The sequence below is a fragment of the Chionomys nivalis genome, chromosome 3, assembly GCF_950005125.1.
Source record: "Chionomys nivalis chromosome 3, mChiNiv1.1, whole genome shotgun sequence".
NCBI lineage: Eukaryota > Metazoa > Chordata > Mammalia > Rodentia > Cricetidae > Chionomys > Chionomys nivalis.
The window spans coordinates 87171404-87188484 of NC_080088.1; the positions used below are offsets into that span (position 1 = coordinate 87171404).

A 17081-nucleotide genomic window follows, 5' to 3' on the forward strand; every position below is an offset into this window, starting at 1 on the left:
GGGAAATGACCACTGCTTATAATACAGTGATTTGGCTCAAGGAATCTTTCCATTATATTGGAATTTCTACATGTGAATTACTACGAAGATGATTTCTTTTCATGTTGTACTGTCCAAGTGATAATGATGCTAGTTGAAAAAGGGTTCTGATGATAAAAATATAACCAAGTGTCACACAGCTTAAATACATGTGTTCAATGGCAGATCCAGCCATGTAAGCAGTCATAAATTCTGTTACTGCTTCATCCACTGCTCTTCACTGTGTACCTTATTTCCTCCCAGAAATATTGGAGGAAAGGTAAGCAATGGGTAAGGCTTATAACAGAAATTATAAGATGAAACAAAAAAGACAAGAAAAGTCAATAGATGCAGAAATGGTAGGTTCATGCCCATCCTTTAATTAAATGACCATCCTTTTAATTATTGACCTAGGAATCAATCTATACATTCCACTTGATTACCATCAAGAGCAGTGGGAATGTTTATGTCAACGTCTCTATGCAGGTTTGATACACCCTGAAAAAAAAATACACATTCGTGATAGGGAGGTAGCTTTCAATATGCTGCCTGCATAGAAAGCGCAGGTACATAATATAAAAACCCAGCACTCATATTTTGAATAATGCCATGGTTGTTTGCATCTGTTATCATATATGCTGGAAGTTTGCTGTTCTTTTCCAACTTGATACAAGGTAGGGTCAGGTAGGAAGAGGGAACCTTAGTCGAACAAATACCTTTATCAGAGTGGTCTGAAGGCAAGTCTATGGAGCATTTTCTTGTCCAATGTTTAATTTGGGATGGACAGCCCTCTATGAGCGGTACTACACCTGCACTGGTGATTTTGGGTGGTTTAAGAAAGTAAGCTGAGCAAACCATGAAGAGCAGGCCAGTCAGCTGGAGGGGAATACCATTTTAAGGTGTGTTTTATTTTTTTCTGCTGTGGAACATTTGTTTTAATGATGCAAAGATTTAGTGTTGCTTTTGTTTATGTTGCATTTGTTTCACTCTTTAAAGATATGATTCTTTGCCTGTCTAAAATACCTGATGGACTAATAAAGAGCTGAATGTCAAAAAGCTAGAGAGGAAAACGAATGGGCCTGGCATGAGAGAGAATACATAGAAAGAGAAATCTGGGAGCAGAGGAGAAAGGAACAAGGTAGAACAAGAAGAGAACATCAGGGGCCAGTCTCCCAGGTACACAGCAAAACACAGAGAAAGAGTGAAATTAAGGTTTATAGAAGTAAGAGAAAAAAGGGGGACACCGGGCGGCACAGACGCAAGCAGCGGACGGCCGGCAGACGCGGCAGATGCAGATGCGGGATAGTTCGAGCATGAAACAGTGAAGCTCACAGAGAGCAGATCACCCCACTACAATTAAATCAAGTAGGTTTTTTGGGGCCTGGCCTGCAGAGTGGGAACCCTTTTATTGGAGAGGTCAACGGGTGAACGGGGAGCCGGGTCCTGTCCCGGAAGACACTCCTGAGTGGGGAGAGTGTTCTAGGCCCATGGCGGGACACAGGAAATGGAGCAGGGGCATTCCCCGACCCCCTTGACACCCCCCCACCCCCAACCCCCTCTATACTGAAGAGCAGTCAAAATTCCCTGCCCTGTGGAAAGACCAAGGTCTTCCCACTTCTGTCTAGGTCCAGGAAGGTGAGCATCCAAACAGGCTAAGTTCCCACAAAGCCAGTTCATGTATTAGGATCGAAACCTAGTGCCATTGTCCTTGGCTTCTCATCAGCTTTCATTGTCCGCCATGTTCAGAGAGTACAGTTTCATCCCATACTTATTCAGTCCCAGTCCAGCTGGTCTTGGTGAGCTCCCAATAGATCAGTTCCACTGTCACAGTGGGTGGGTGCACCCCTCGTGGTCCTGACTTCCTTGCTCATATTCTCCTTCCTTCTGCTCCTCATTTGGACCTTAAGAGCTCAGTCCATTGCTCCAGATTGGGTCTCTGTCTCTATCTCGATCCATCGCCAGATGAAGGTTCTAAGGTGATATGCAAGATATTCATCAGTATAGGATAGAGTCATTTCAGGTTCCCTCTCCTCAGTTGCCCAAGGAACTAGCTGGGGACCCATTAAATAGCATCAATAGGAGGAAATGGGCAGGCGCCAAGGCAAGAATTCACCCAACAATCTGAAAAACAACATGAAAACACCAGAACCCAATGATCTTACAACAGAAGGACTTGAACACCCTAACACAGAAGAAATGGAAAAAATTGACTTTATGAAAACAATAGAGTCCCTTAAACAATGTGTAAAAAACACCCTTATAGAAATGGATGAGAAATATAACAAAAAGTTTGAAGAAATGAGTAAATACGTAAATAATACCCTGGGAAACCAAGAAAAAATGATCAAACAGGTAATGGAAACAGTTCAAGAATTGAAAACTGAAATCGAAGCAAGGAAGAAAACACAAACTGAGGACCAGCTGGATATGGAAAATCTAGGTCAATGAGCAGAGACAACAGAAACAAACATAATCAATAGAATACACGAGATAGAAGAAAGAATCTCAGATTCTGAAGACAACATAGAGAAAATAAACGCACTGATCAAGGAAAACAGCAAAGCCAACAAATTCTCATCACAAAACATTCAGGAAATCTGGGACACAATAAAAAGACCAAACCTAAGAATAATAGGGATAGAAGAAGGAGAAGAGTCACAGCTCAAAGGCCCAGAAAATATTTTTAATAAAATTATGGAAGAAAACTTTCCCATCATAAAGATATTTCTTTGAATATTCAAGAAGCATACAACACCAAACAGACTGGATCAAAAAAAAATCCCCTTGCCATATAATAATCAAAACACAAAATATACAGATTAAAGAAAGAATATTAAGAGCTGCAAAGGAAAAAGGGCAAGTAACTTATAAAGGTAAACCTATCAGACTTACACCTGACTTCTCTATGGAAACCATGAAAGCCAGAAGGTCCTGGATAGAGGTACTGCAAAACCTAAGAGACCATGGATGCAAACCCAAACCATTATACCCAGCCAAGGTATCATTCACTATCAATGGAGAAAACAAGACATTCCAGGATAAAAACAAATTTAAACAATACGTAGCCACAAATCCAGCCCTACAGAAAGTAATAGAAGGAAAATCACAACACAAGGAATCCAACATAGGCAACACTGCCTACAATAACTCAGGCATCTAGCGACCCTTCAACAGCACGAATCAAAGAAGGGAGACACACAAACTCTACTACCAAAAACAATAGGAATAACCAGAGTAAACAACCACTGGTCATTAATATCACGTAATATTAATGGTCTCAATTCACCTATAAAAAGGCACAGGCTAAGAGATTGGATACAAAAACAGGATCCAACATTCTGCTGTTTGCAAGAAACACATCTCAAGCACAAAGACAGGCATCTACTCAGAGTAAAAGGTTGGGAAAAGGGTTTTCAAGCAAATGGTCCTAAGAAAAAAGCAGGTGTGGCCATACTAATTTCTAACAAAACTGACTTCAAACTAAAATCAATCAGAAGAGATCGAGATGGACTGGACACTTTATACTCATAACAGGAACAATTCAGCAGGATGAAGTCTCAGTCCTGAATATCTATGCCCCTAATATAAAAGCACCCACTTATGTAAAAGAAATATTACTAAAACTCAAGGTAGACATCAAACCACACACACTAGTAGTAAGAGACTTCAACACACCTCTCTCACCAATGGACAGGTCAATCAGACAGAAACCTAATAGAGAATTAAGAGAATTGTTGGCGGTAATGAAACAAATGGATTTAACAGACATCTATAGAACACTCCACCCAAATAGGAAAGAATATACCTTCTTCTCTGCAGCTCATGGAACCATTTCGAAAATTGACCACATACTCAGAAACAAAGGAAACCTCCACAGATACAAAAAAGTATCAGTGTCCACCTGTGTCTTATCAGATCACCACGGATTAAAGTTAGAAGGCAACAACAATGCTACCCTCAGAAAGCCGACAAACTCATGGAAACTGAACAGTCAACTACTAAACCACACCTGGGTCAAGGAAGAAATTAAGAAAGAAATTAAAGTCTTCCTGGAATTTAATGAAGATAAAGAGACAACATACTCAAACCTATGGGACATGATGAAAGCAATGCTCAGAGGAAATTTTATAGCACTAAGTACCCACTTAAAGAAAATGGAGAAAGCATACTTTGGGGACTTAACAGCACACCTGAAAGCTCTAGAAAAAAAAGAAGCAGACACACCCAGGAGGAGTAGAAGACTGGAAATAATCAAACTGAGGGTGGAAATCGACAAAATAGAAACACAGAAAACAGTCCAAAGAATCAATGAAACAAAAAGTTGGTTCTTGTAGAAAATCAACAAGATCGACAAACCCCTATCCAAACTAATTAAATGACAGAGAGAGAACACGCAAATAAATAAGATCAGAAATGAAAAGGGGGACATAAGCACAGACACAGAGAAAATTCAGAGAATCATTAGATCTTACTACAAAAGCCTGTATGCCACAAAACTGGAAAATGCAAAAGAAATGGACATTTTTTTTAGATAAATACCATATACCAAAGTTAAACCAAGACCAGGTGAACGATCTAAATAGACCTGTTAGTTGTGAAGAATTAGAAATGGTTATCAAAAATCTCCCTTCCAAAAGAAGACCAGGACCAGATGGTTTCAATGCAGAATTCTACCAGACCTTCCAAGAAGAGCTAATACCTATACTTCTTAATGTATTTCACAATATAGAAACAGAAGAGTCATTGCCAAATTCCTTTTATGAAGCTACAGTTACCCTGATACCAAAACCACACAAAGACCCAACCAAGAAAGAGAATTACAGGCCTATCTCACTCATAAACATCGACGCAAAAATTCTCAATAAAATACTGGTAAACCGAATCCAAGAACACATTAGAAAAATTATCCATTATGATCAAGTAGGCTTCATCCCAGAGATGCAGGGCTGGTTCAATATACACAAATCTATCAATGTAATCCATCATATAAATAAACTGAAAGAAAAAAACCATATGATCATTTCATTAGATGCTGAAAAAGCATTCGAGAAAATTCAACAACCCTTTATGATGAAGGTCTTGGAGAGATTAGGGATACAAGGATCATACCTAAATATAATAAAAGCTATTTACAGCAAGCTGACAACTAACATTAAATTAAACAGAGAAAAACTCAAAGCCATCACACTAAAATCAGGAACATGATAAGGATGTCCACTCTCTCCATACCTCTTCAATATAGTGCTTGAAGTTCTAGCAATAGCAATAAGACAACATAAGAGGATCAAGATTCGTATTGGAAAGGAAGAAGTTAAGCTTTCATTATTTGCAGATGATATGATAGTATACATAAGTGACCCCAAAAACTCTACCAAAGAACTCCTACAGCTGATAAACACCTTTGGTAATGTGGCAGGATACAAGATCAACTCCAAAAAATCAGTTGCCTTCCTATACACTAAGAATAAGGAAGCAGAGAGGGAAATCAGAGAAGCATCACCTTTCACAATAGCCACAAATAGCATAAAATATCTTGGGGTAACTCTGACGAAGGAAGTGAAAGATCTATTTGACAAGAACTTTAAGTCTTTGAAGAAAGAAATCGAAGCGGACACCAGAAAATGGAAGGATCTCCCTTGCTCTTGGATTGGGAGGATCAACATAGTAAAAATGGCAATTCTACCAAAAGCAATCTATAGATTCGACACAATTCCCATCAAAATTCTTCACAGATCTGGAAAAGACAATAATAAACTTTATATGGAAAAACAAAAAACCCAGGATAGCCAAAACAATCTTATACAATAAAGGATTGTCTGGAGGCATTACCATCCCTGACTTCAAACTCTATTACAGAGCTACAGTATTGAAAACAGCTTGGTATTGGCATAAAAACAGAGAAGTCGACCAATGGAATCGAATAGAAGACCCTGACTTTAACCCACAAACCTATGAACACCACATTTTTGATAAAGGAGCTAAAAGTATACAATGGAAAAAAGAGAGCATCTTCAACAAATTGTGCTGGAAAAACTGGATGTCAATCTGTAGAAGAATGAAAATAGATCCATATCTATCAGCATGCACAAAACTCAACTCCAAATGGATTAAAGACCTCAACATCAGTCTGAACACACTGAACCTGATAGAAGAGAAAGTGGGAAGTACTCTACAACACATGGGCACAGGAGACTATTTCCTACGTGTAACCCCAGCAGCACAGACATTAAGGGCATCATTGAATAAATGGGACCTCCTGAGACTGAGAAGCTTCTGTAAAGCAAAGAACACTGTCACTAAGACAAAAAGGCAACCCACTGACTGGAAGAAGATCTTCACCAACCCCGCAACTGACAAAGGTCTGATCTCCAAAATATATAAAGAACTCAAGAAACTAGACCATAAAAGGCTAATCAACCCAATTAAAAAATGGGGCACTGGCCGGACGGTGGTGGCAGCACTCGGGAGGCAGAGGCAGGCGGATCTCTGTGAGTTCGAGACCAGCCTGGTCTACAAGAGCTAGTTCCAGGACAGGCTCCAAAACCACAGAGAAACCCTGACTCAAACAACCAAAAAAAAAAAAAAAAAAAAAAAATGGGGCACTGAGCTGAATAGAGGACTCTCCACAGAAGAAGTTCAAATGGCCAAAAGACATTTAAGGTCATGCTCAACTTCCTTAGCGATCAGGGAAATGCAAATCAAGACAACTTTAAGATACCATCTTACACATGTCAGAATGGCTAAAATAAAAATAAACACCAATGATAGCCTTTGTTGGAGAGGTTGTGGAGAAAGGGGTACACTCATTCATTGCTGGTGGGAATGCAAACTTGTGCAACCACTTTGGAAATCAGTGTGGCGGTTTCTCAGGAAATTCGGGATCAACCTACCCCTGGACCCAGCAATACCACTCTTGGGAATATACCCAAGAGATGCCCTATCATACAACAAAAGTATGTGCTCAACTATGTTCATAGCAGCATTGTTTGTAATAGCCAGAACCTGGAAACAACCTAGATGCCCTTCAATGGAAGAATGGATGAAGAAGTATGGAATATATATATATTAGAGTACTACTCAGTAGTTAAAAACAATGACTTTCTGAATTTTGCATGCAAATGGACGGAAATAGAAAACACTATCCTGAGTGAGGTAAGCCAGACCCAAAAAGAGGAACATGGGATGTACTCACTCATATTTGGTTTCTAGCCATAAATAAAGGACATTGAGCATAAAATTCCTGATCCTAGAGAACCTAAATAAGAAGGTGAACTCAAAGAAAAACATATAGGCATCCTCCTGAATATTAACCTTCATCAGGCAATGAAAGGAGACAGAGACAGAGACCCACATTGGAGCACCGGACTGAAATCTCAAGGTCCAAATCAGGAGCAGAAGGAGAGAGAGCACGAGCAAGGAACTCAGGACCGCGAGGGGTGCACCCACACACTGAGACAATGGGGATGTTCTATCGGGAACTCACCAAGGCCAGCTGGCCTGGGTCTGAAAAAGCATGGGATAAAACCGGACTCGCTGAACATAGTGGACAATGAGGACTACTGAGAACTCAAGAACAATGGCAATGGGTTTTTGATCCTACTGCACGTACTGGCTTTGTGGGAGCCTAGGCAGTTTGGATGCTCACCTGGATGGAGGTGGGTGGTCCTTGGACTTCCCACAGGGCAGGGAACCCTGATTGCTCTTTGGGCTGACGAGGGAGGGGGAGTTGATCGGGGGAGGGGGAGGGAAATGGGAGGCGGCGGCAGGGAGGAGGCAGAAATCTTAAATAAATAAATAAATAAATAAATAAATAAAGTGCACCGTTTCAGCTAATCAAGTTGGAACCATCTTGAGCAGGTACCCAAAACAGGTCTTATAGTAGTGCTATCAGCATCATGATATTATATCAACCAGGTGGAGTTGCTGTTGTGGGGCTCCATCTTGGAAACTTCAAAGATTACTGCAGGAAAATTCATTGTTCCTTGTGAAAAACTTAAACATTATTTATATAGACAGATACAGATGTATATATTCAATGAAAGATATGATAGGGATAAAAATAGTTATGAAGAAAAGTAAATTTTTTTCTAAATTCTTTTTTCTTTCTGTCCCATATCATGGCTCCTGACATGAGACAGAAACTCTGAATTTTTATTTTAACAACATACTTAGATTTAGAGAGGGACAGAGCCAGTGCCCATCTCCAAATCCAGCTCTATATATTCATGTGTGTGTGTGTGTGTGTGTGTGTGTGTAGAAATGTATGTGTATCAGTTACTTGATTTCATAAATCGTATTCCTTTATCTCAGTGATCCTTAGTGGATAGTTATTTTTCTATCTGTTGGTATTCAAACATTCAGGGTCTCTTGAATTTTTGAAGATAAGTATTTTCCTGCAAAGACAAGAACAGAACCCTGCCCCAACCCTTACCATTTGTATGGTTGTCACCATTGTGGATGAGCTGTCATTTCTCTTTTTCAAGAGGTTTCTCCTTTTCAAACCAAATCTTTATTAATTTTGATGGTATCCATAGTTTTTCTTCTCCTGTGGAAACAAGAGCAAAATCCCTTCCCCAAAGTAGCACATCTCCTGGCTTCCATTGTGAGGGCACCACATCCTTGAAATAAACTGGCCGATTTAATTCAGAAGACTTCTATTATCCAATGTCTCTCTGTTGCTGTTGTCTCTTTCTCATTAGCATTTAAAAAAATTCAAGCTTAATAAAGTATTATGTAATATACTTCTGGGGGTATTTTCCACCCCTTTCTGTTTGTTTGACATATCCTTTATAGTTAGATTTGGTCTTTCTATAACTTCCAGACCTGTAGGATTGTGTAGTATACCTGTAATATGCTTAATATTATAATAAGTAAAAAACTGTTTCATTTTCTTAGAGATTTATGCTGGACCATTATCTGTGTTTATTTGTGCAGGTATACCCATGATGGCCATAACTTCTAATAAATGTGTGATTATTGAATCAGCCTTTTCTGAGCTTAAAGCAGTTGCCCACTGAAAACCTGATAAGTGTCAATGGTGTGATGTACATATTTTAGTTTTCCAAATTCTGCAAAGTAGAACACATCCATCTGCCAGATTTCATTCCTTTGAGTACCCTTTGGGTTAGTCCCTGCAGGTAGCTGTGTTTGGTTATAGAAAGAGCCAGTAGGACATCTTTGTATAATCACCTTAGCCTTTTTGCCATGTAATAGAAAACTCTTTCTTTAAATCTTTGCTATTGACATGATGTTTTTTATGTTTATTATGTCCCTCGTTCCTTATCACAGTACAAGAGAGGGATCCCATTTCCAGCTAAGCACTCTAGGGGAACCCTTTGAAACAAGCATACTTAGGTCCGGAATCAGGAGCAGAGATGTTAACCCTGTCTCCATTGCCAGTTTCTCAAACAACATATAACAATTTATCAATATAACATACATTATCCAGTTGACAGTTTGTGGTGGTTTGAAAGAAAATGGCCCCCAAAGACAGTGGTACTATTAGGAGGTGTGGCCTTGTTAGAGTAGGAGTGGTTTTGTTGAAGGAAGTGTGTCACTGTGGAGGCAGGCTTTGACATCTCATATATGCTCAAGCCAAGTCCAATGAGACAGATCATTTCCCATTGCTTATGCAAGATATAGAATTCTCAGCAACATCTCCAGCATCATGCCTGCCTGCATGCTGCCATGCTCCCAGCTGTGATGTTAATGGACTAAACCTCTGAAACTGCCAACTGCCACCTCAATTAGATGTTTTCCTGTATAAGAGCTGCTGTGGTCATGGTGTCTTTTCACAACAATAGGAACTCTAACTGGGACACAGTTTTCCACTTTATCATTAAAAACATGATTCATTTGAACTGAATTAATATATAAAGTATAAGACTTGAGTCCAAAAAAAAAAAGAAAAGAAAAAAGGTAGTTGAGATAATTTAAGAAAACCTTAGAAGAAACAAGCCAAGCTAAACCCAAATGTTTATAAGTAGGAATAGCTCTCTCTGTGTGTGAGATATTTGGAAGCTATGTAGTTGAATTGGAATTTCATTCGTGTTTTAATAAATAAACTTGTCTGAAGATTAGAGAGTAAAACAGCCTTGCTGGTCAGCATTATAGACCAGTCAGTGGGAAGATATACCTTTTATCCCAGTAGCCATACTAGTTGCCATAGGAACCGGACAATGTATGCCTTTAATCCCAGTGGAGCACACTTGTAATTCGATATCTAGAGAGGATTATAAAATGGGAGAAGATGGTTCTCTGATATCCTCATCCTGCACTTCCTGGAAGCTGGACTGTTTCAGATTTGGGTTGAGGTAAGACCCAGTTGCTACCTCTTTTGCTTTTCTGACATGCAGATTGAAACCCAACTTCTGACTTTGATATTTTACTAATCATGCTTTAGGTGATGGATCCCCAAACAATTAAAAGGAAAAAGTAAAAAACCAACAACTTTTTGTCATTCGAATAGGGGGCTAGAGTAAAAGAAAATCTAACTATGCTCAACAGTGTTTCTCCATGGTCTCTGCTTCAGTTCCTCTCTCCAGTTTCCTGCCTGAGTTTCCGTCATAACTTCCATTCATGATGAAACTTAACATATAAGGTTTAATGTATATGTGGTTTGTTGACATTGTTTTTAGTCAATGTTTTATTTCAGCAAGGAAAGGAAAACTAAGACAATGTATGAGACATTAGGGCCCCAGAGCTTACTGATGAGCAAGTATTGTAAGCCACAGGTGAGTACTGCATTCAATGACAGAATGGCAAATGCAACAACAATAAAAATCCTCAAGAGAATAGGGATTAAAAAAGATACGTGATATCAAACTCCTGCTTCCACCTAAGAAAATATGATACATATACACTATGGAGGTGTGGCTGTTATATTGGTGTTTCTGTGGAACTCATAATGGTGCAAATGGGTGTATTTCTGACTACTTCACCTGGTTGTAAGATTCTTTCTCTCCTATTTAGTTGCCTTGTCTAGGTTCAATATGAAGGCTTTCATTTTGGATTTTTGTATCTTCTTTTGTCTTATTTGGCCTCTCTTGGAGTCCTGTTCTTTTCTGGACAGAAAACTCAGTGGGAATGGATCCAGGGAACAGAGGAGCTTGGTGGAACCAAGGACAACTGGAGAGAGGGGAGACTCTTGTTTGTGATGTATTGTATGAAAGGAGAATTTATTTTCAATTTTCAAATATTAATACAATGTTTCCTAAATGAAAATGCAAAGAAGAAGGGAAAAATAATAAACAAAGAGAAGCAAAATAATGAAGACTGAGAAAGAATGATTTTGTGAGATACAGTTCTTTGTATGTGTACAATATGACAATTACACAAGAGCTTATGAAAAGCTCACTCATGGGTGTTGAATAGATTTGTGAAATCATAAGCTTTTTATTCATCAATGTGAAATACATATCATGCATGAAACAAATCCACATCAATTTTCTTGTGTTGAAGGACTCTAAAGACATTTCTAAAAGCCTCTCAGCATTAGTGCTTCCCCCACCTGGGAACCTGGAACCTAACAACTACACATGCCATGCACGTACTGAAACTCCATTCCGGGAATTGGGGCAAGACAACCCCTGGAGGTTGACTCAGTTCCTCATGTATTGATTTAGTCACTGGAACAAAGTCGGGATGAGCCTCAGATGCTCCCTCTTACCTCACCCAATCACGCAGCCATTCTCCTGCCCTGGCACAGACCAATCACTGCTAGTAGCCCTTTGGACAAGCCAATCATACAACTCCCAGACTCCCCCCCTCTTGTTTCTATGTCTTTTTGCTTTCAAAGTAGCCTGTACCAGCTATTTGGAGTCTTTCTGGCTTCTTGAATGCTGAAAGACCCTACCGTGACAGAATTAATAAAATCCTCATGCTTTTACATCAACTGTAGTGTGAGAGATGGTCTCTTGGGGTGACTACTCCTAGGTGATTGGACTCCAGGGTCCTACATTTGGTGCATTGGCCGGGAATCGAGTTGCCCCCAGACCGCCTCCAGACCCACTCAGTTGGACATAAGAAAGAGCTCACTTTTATGTCTGTCTTTTGTTTACTGTGTTTCTGTTTCTGTGTCATTGGGAGTCAGTAATTTGAAAATTGTACCTGCGCAGGGCTAGTATTGAAACAGGACCAAGGGAGGAGGCAGACATGTCCCTGCAATCGCTTGTCCCAGCCCAGGGGATGCTCCATGGGCATTTTTGATGGAGGGGCAACCAGGTGACCCTAGTCCCCGGGAGACGTGATCTGCCTCCATCCATACTTAAGGTTTGTGCCACATGGCTTCTGGTTTTGAGCTTGTGTCTGTCTTTTTTTATTTTTATTTTTGTGTTGGTTTGTCTTTGATCAAATGAAACAACACATAAACACCTGCATTAACTCAGAGCCCGATACTGGCCACATGGCCATCATCAGCTCCTCTGATTCCAAAAGCGGAGCTGCCCCTCCTCCTCCAAGCCCTTTGTCTACTCTTCTCTCTTTCCTGTACAGGAAGGAATAAAACTCAGAATCCCAGAGGCACCTCTGGTTCTTCCTGATGCCCAGAATGACCTTCTCCCTTCTCCTCCAACCCTGGAGGAAGCACTTCCAGCACCTGTTCCCGAGGAGCCCACTGTTCGCGCCCCTAGCCCTGAAAACTTCAATACTCATCCCTGGGGCAGGCTGTGTCTGTGCCTATGCCTAGAAAGGGTAGGGACTTCCCTTTCACTTGGTCCCTCAGTTTCTGACTGGACTCATAGAATCTATTCTGACTACCCACCAGCCCACTTCAAATTCCAATATGGCAGCAGGTAGGGGGGAGCTGACAGTCAAAAGCCGATTCTTATGGCAGGTCTCAGAGGGACTGCAAGGCACCCCACTAATTGCGCCAAGGTAAGAGAGGTGCTCTAGGGGCCAGTTGAACCACCATCTATGTTTCTTAAATGTTTAATGAAGGTTTACAGGCGTTTTTACTCCCTTTGACCCAACCTCTGAAGTTCAGCAGACAGCTGTAGCTGTGGCCTTCATAGGAGAAAGTTAGACAAAGAAAAAAATTGTCTATTATTTTGGCCATAGTGGTAACAGAGAGCTAGGGAGCCTAGGCAACAGAAGATGCACCTCACACAGAGCAGCCCCTGACGGGACCTAATGCTCAAGGCACATCGTGGAAACTTCCTGAGCAGCCCCTGAGCAGAAGCAAGAGATGGGGCCATCCACAGGGGAAGGGGCGTGGCTTGAGAACCCCTCCCTGCATCTACAGCATTTGACCATGGAAAACCCTTGTAAATTTTTGAGTGGACACAAGAGCCGAGCACTCTATGTTAAAACAACCATTTAAAAAGCTAATATCCGTGAACCACCTTAAGAACTGTAGATTTGGAAAAAGAACAAGTCACAAAGTCAAAGGCCCAGATCAGGTTTACTCAAACCTGGCAGGAGGTGATCAAAAGCCTTTTGTTTTCATTCCCCCTGCTGTTCCTAAGCTCTGCAGGTCTCCTCTCCCCACCTAGGCCAGGCCCACCTCGCCTGGGGTGGGCCCTGCAGGCAGCAGGTGACCAGCGAGGTGGGTGTGGTCCCAGGGGAGCAGGAGTGCGGGGTAGGCAAAAAGGTACTGGGGGCCAAGGCAGCAGAGGCCAAGCAGCCCAAACAGCGGGCGACACAGGAGCCACCAGCTGAAGAGCCACAAAGGCCACTAAAGAGAAGGCCCCCGTTGAAAAAGCCACAGCCTCTGCATTCCCCACTACATTACTGAAGCTGCAACCCAAATGCAGTCTGGAGGCATCCCCTGCACCCGCTGCACCCTAGTAAGTGCGAGCCTCTTCCCTAAAGCCCGGCGTGAAGCTGCGCTGTGAAGAGGGGCGGGGAATGGTTGGTGCTGCACCCGGCCTGGAGGCGCCTGCACTCACAGCCCACAGATTTCACAGAGAACATCTTGTGGGTACAAGACTCTGTATTAAGCTGCCCAAGCAGAGCCGGTTATGATGGCACACGCCAATAGGATTTGCTAAAGGAGGTGGGGGTAGCAATGTTAAATGGGAAGTGAAGGAGATAATCTGGTAAAGCCTGTTGTTCTGAATCTTCACTTGTCTAGTATTTTACATATTTGACAAACTAAATTTTTGTCATATTTTAATAAAAACAAAACAAATTATTCTGTTTCTTATCCTCATTTTTACTGTTCCATTCAACATGGTTCATTGGCAGAAAGTTCACATACCAGCAAAATAACGAAATTTTCTTCAATTTTGTAGTATACAACAATAACACATTTGCATTTTATTTCTGTAACAACTCTTCCGACAGAAAGCTTCATATTTAATGTTACTTCTTCACATACCAATGAGAGGAATGTTAGAAACCCTTTGAAGGTGATTGCCTCTGCATGATTCTGTGTTCTTTTGCCCTTCATTTTCTGTTGTTACAAACAGTACAAGAAAGATGCATGAAGATCTCCCCAAAAACTCTCTTCTTCCATTATACTCCCTGTGCATCACTCCATCCTCCCTCCCATTTCATCTTAACTCTATACAATTTTTTTTTCTCCTGTCAAATGGTTACTTTCTCTGTGTCTGGTCCTGGAGTTATTTTCATTGAATCCTGTTTACAGTATTCAAGCAGAAAGCTCTTGGATAAAAGCTATGTGCTAGGTCTGAAGGCGTGGGAGGTCCTTCTGTCTGTGTGTTGTTTTTCTTGGTTAATGAATAAAAAAAAACTGCCTTGGCCTGTTGATAGGGCAAAACATGTAGGTGGGGAAGAGGAAACTTAATGCTGAGAGAAGGAAGGCGGAAGAAGAGACGCTATGGAGCTGCTGCCTGAGTCAGACATGCTGAATATTTGCTGGTAAGCCACTGCCACATAGCGATATACAGATTAATAAAAATGGGTTAAATTAAGATGTAAGAGTTAGCCAGTAAGAAGCTAGAGCTAATGGGCCAAACAGTGATTTATTTTGTACAGTTCCTGTGTGTTTATTTCAGAGTTAAGTGGCCAGGAATCAACAAGGCCCTCTCTCCTGTAACAGTCTGAAACACAACACAGCTAGAGTTATATTTCTCCAGGAAATAACTAAATCCAAGGGTTCACAGTAAAATCAAATACCTGCAATATTATAATTTCAGAGGGTTTAGTCAATTTCATCATGGCAGGAAGTATGGCAGTGTGTATGCAGACATGGCCTAGAGAAAAAGCTTATAGTTCTAAATCCAGATCAGCAGGAAACACAAAGAGACTGTGATATATTTCCTTCAACAGGGCCATACTGCCTAATAGTGCCACTACCTATGAGACTATAGAGAGCATTTTGATTAAAACTACCACAGTATTCAAATATAATTGAAAAAACAGAAAGCTATCCTACCTTTGGAAAAGAGAAGGCCACTCCCTGGTACAGTACTGGCATTAATAAGAGACCATTTGATGTAAACCAAGGCAACTTTGCTTTGTCTGAACTGCCCAGTCTTTAACAATCATACAATTCTTATATGTATATTTGCGTTTCTGGGAGAGGGTTTCTCAGCAGCTTTGAAGCCTATCCTGGAAGTAGCTGTTGTAGACCAGTCTGACTTTGAACTCACTGAGATCTGCCTGCCTCTGCCTCCTGAGTGCTAGGATTAAAGACATGCACCCACACCTCAAAGCACCTTATATTAAATAGAAAACCTGTGACCTATAGTTCAGGCTTGTTACTAGCTAGTTGTTACAATTAAATTAGACAATTTCTATTAATCAACATTTTGGCACCTGACAACATGACTTTACCTGATTTCTTATATGTCTTGTTCCTCTGGTAGCTGGTTTGTATCTCTCCTTAATCTGCCCTTCTTTTTTCCCTGTATTTCCTTTGGAGACTCCTGCCTAGCCTTATTCTGCCTAATTATAGGCCAATTCAGGTATACTTTTAACCAATGAAAGAAATACATATTCAAAGAATACAGAAGAATTATCCCACAGCAGTTTGAACTTGGGTAATATTAGCTGATTTAGACGTGTAACATGAAACACATCGCTATAGTCAATGACCTGTGTCTGAAACCTGTGGGGTGACACAGTTGTGTCAATCAGGATTACACCCATTTGTAGGCAGAGATTTCCTGTACCGACAGTTTCCAAATAATTGACATAGAGACTTACTATTGATTGTAAATGCTTGGCCGACAGCTTAGGCTTATTGCTAGCTAACTCTAACATTTAAAATTAACCCACATTTCTTATCGATGCTCTGCCATCTGGTGGTACATTTATTAGCATGACAGATTCATCTCCTGATACATCTGCATTTGGTTTGTGAGTTCTCGGACTCTGCTCTTGCTCTTCCCAGGGTCCTCAGTTTCGTTGTCCTTCCTATACTTTTTTACTAACAGTGACAGCAACACATTGTCACAGTGTATAGCAGTATTCCACAGTACCTATTTGCAAAAAAAAAAACCCTTCCTTAAATATTCATTAGCTCAAGAGAAGCCCCCCAATTGTATCCCCAGTAATCTGGTCTGTCTTCATTCACAGGACATGAATTAATACATGCTGGGAAATTACAGAATCACTCCCCTACTACGAGCCACAGAATTATGCAGTAATTATACAGTTATCATTTCATGAGACTGACCAATCAGAATCAATGATTCTATTGTGAAGGATTTAATCAAGACTGGATGTTTCTTGGCTTGCTCTCTGGATGATTCCTGTGGAACACAGCGGAACTTGGAATTCCATTCTTGTTGCGTGTTTCCCCTTATGATAAGTAAAAATATAATTGTTTATCTTTAAGCTAGCCTGGTTATATCCCAATCCAAAGTATTTCTACAGATAAGCATATTTATATAATTGAAGAAAAGTGTGACATCAAAAAGGGTTACCTTATCATTGAATTCATAGGACTTCTGTCCATATAATTTTGCAGGTGCAATCAAAATAGAGACTTCATAATGCTTGAACAGATTTGACATTTGTAGACTTGTTTTCTTTCCAGTCTTATGTAAGTAAATGTCTGTTGCCTGAAGATATTTCCAAAATATTTATAGTCACATTCCCTTTAGTATGAATCTTCTGAGGTCCTCAGAGTACTGTCATATGCAAAGGCCTTAATA

The 17081-nt window shown here is 40.5% G+C and overlaps 1 protein-coding gene across 1 annotated transcript in view; it reads right to left on the bottom strand.

The window, feature by feature from the left end:
- LOC130871361 (zinc finger protein 431-like) overlaps window positions 1-16940 on the bottom strand; it is an 81282-nt gene extending 64342 nt beyond the window's left edge. Inside the window, exon 1 of the mRNA XM_057764702.1 lies at window positions 16851-16940. Within this exon, the coding sequence (XP_057620685.1) occupies window positions 16851-16940 (90 nt within the window). The remainder of the gene's footprint in view (window positions 1-16850) is intronic.
- Window positions 16941-17081: the final 141 nt, after the last annotated feature.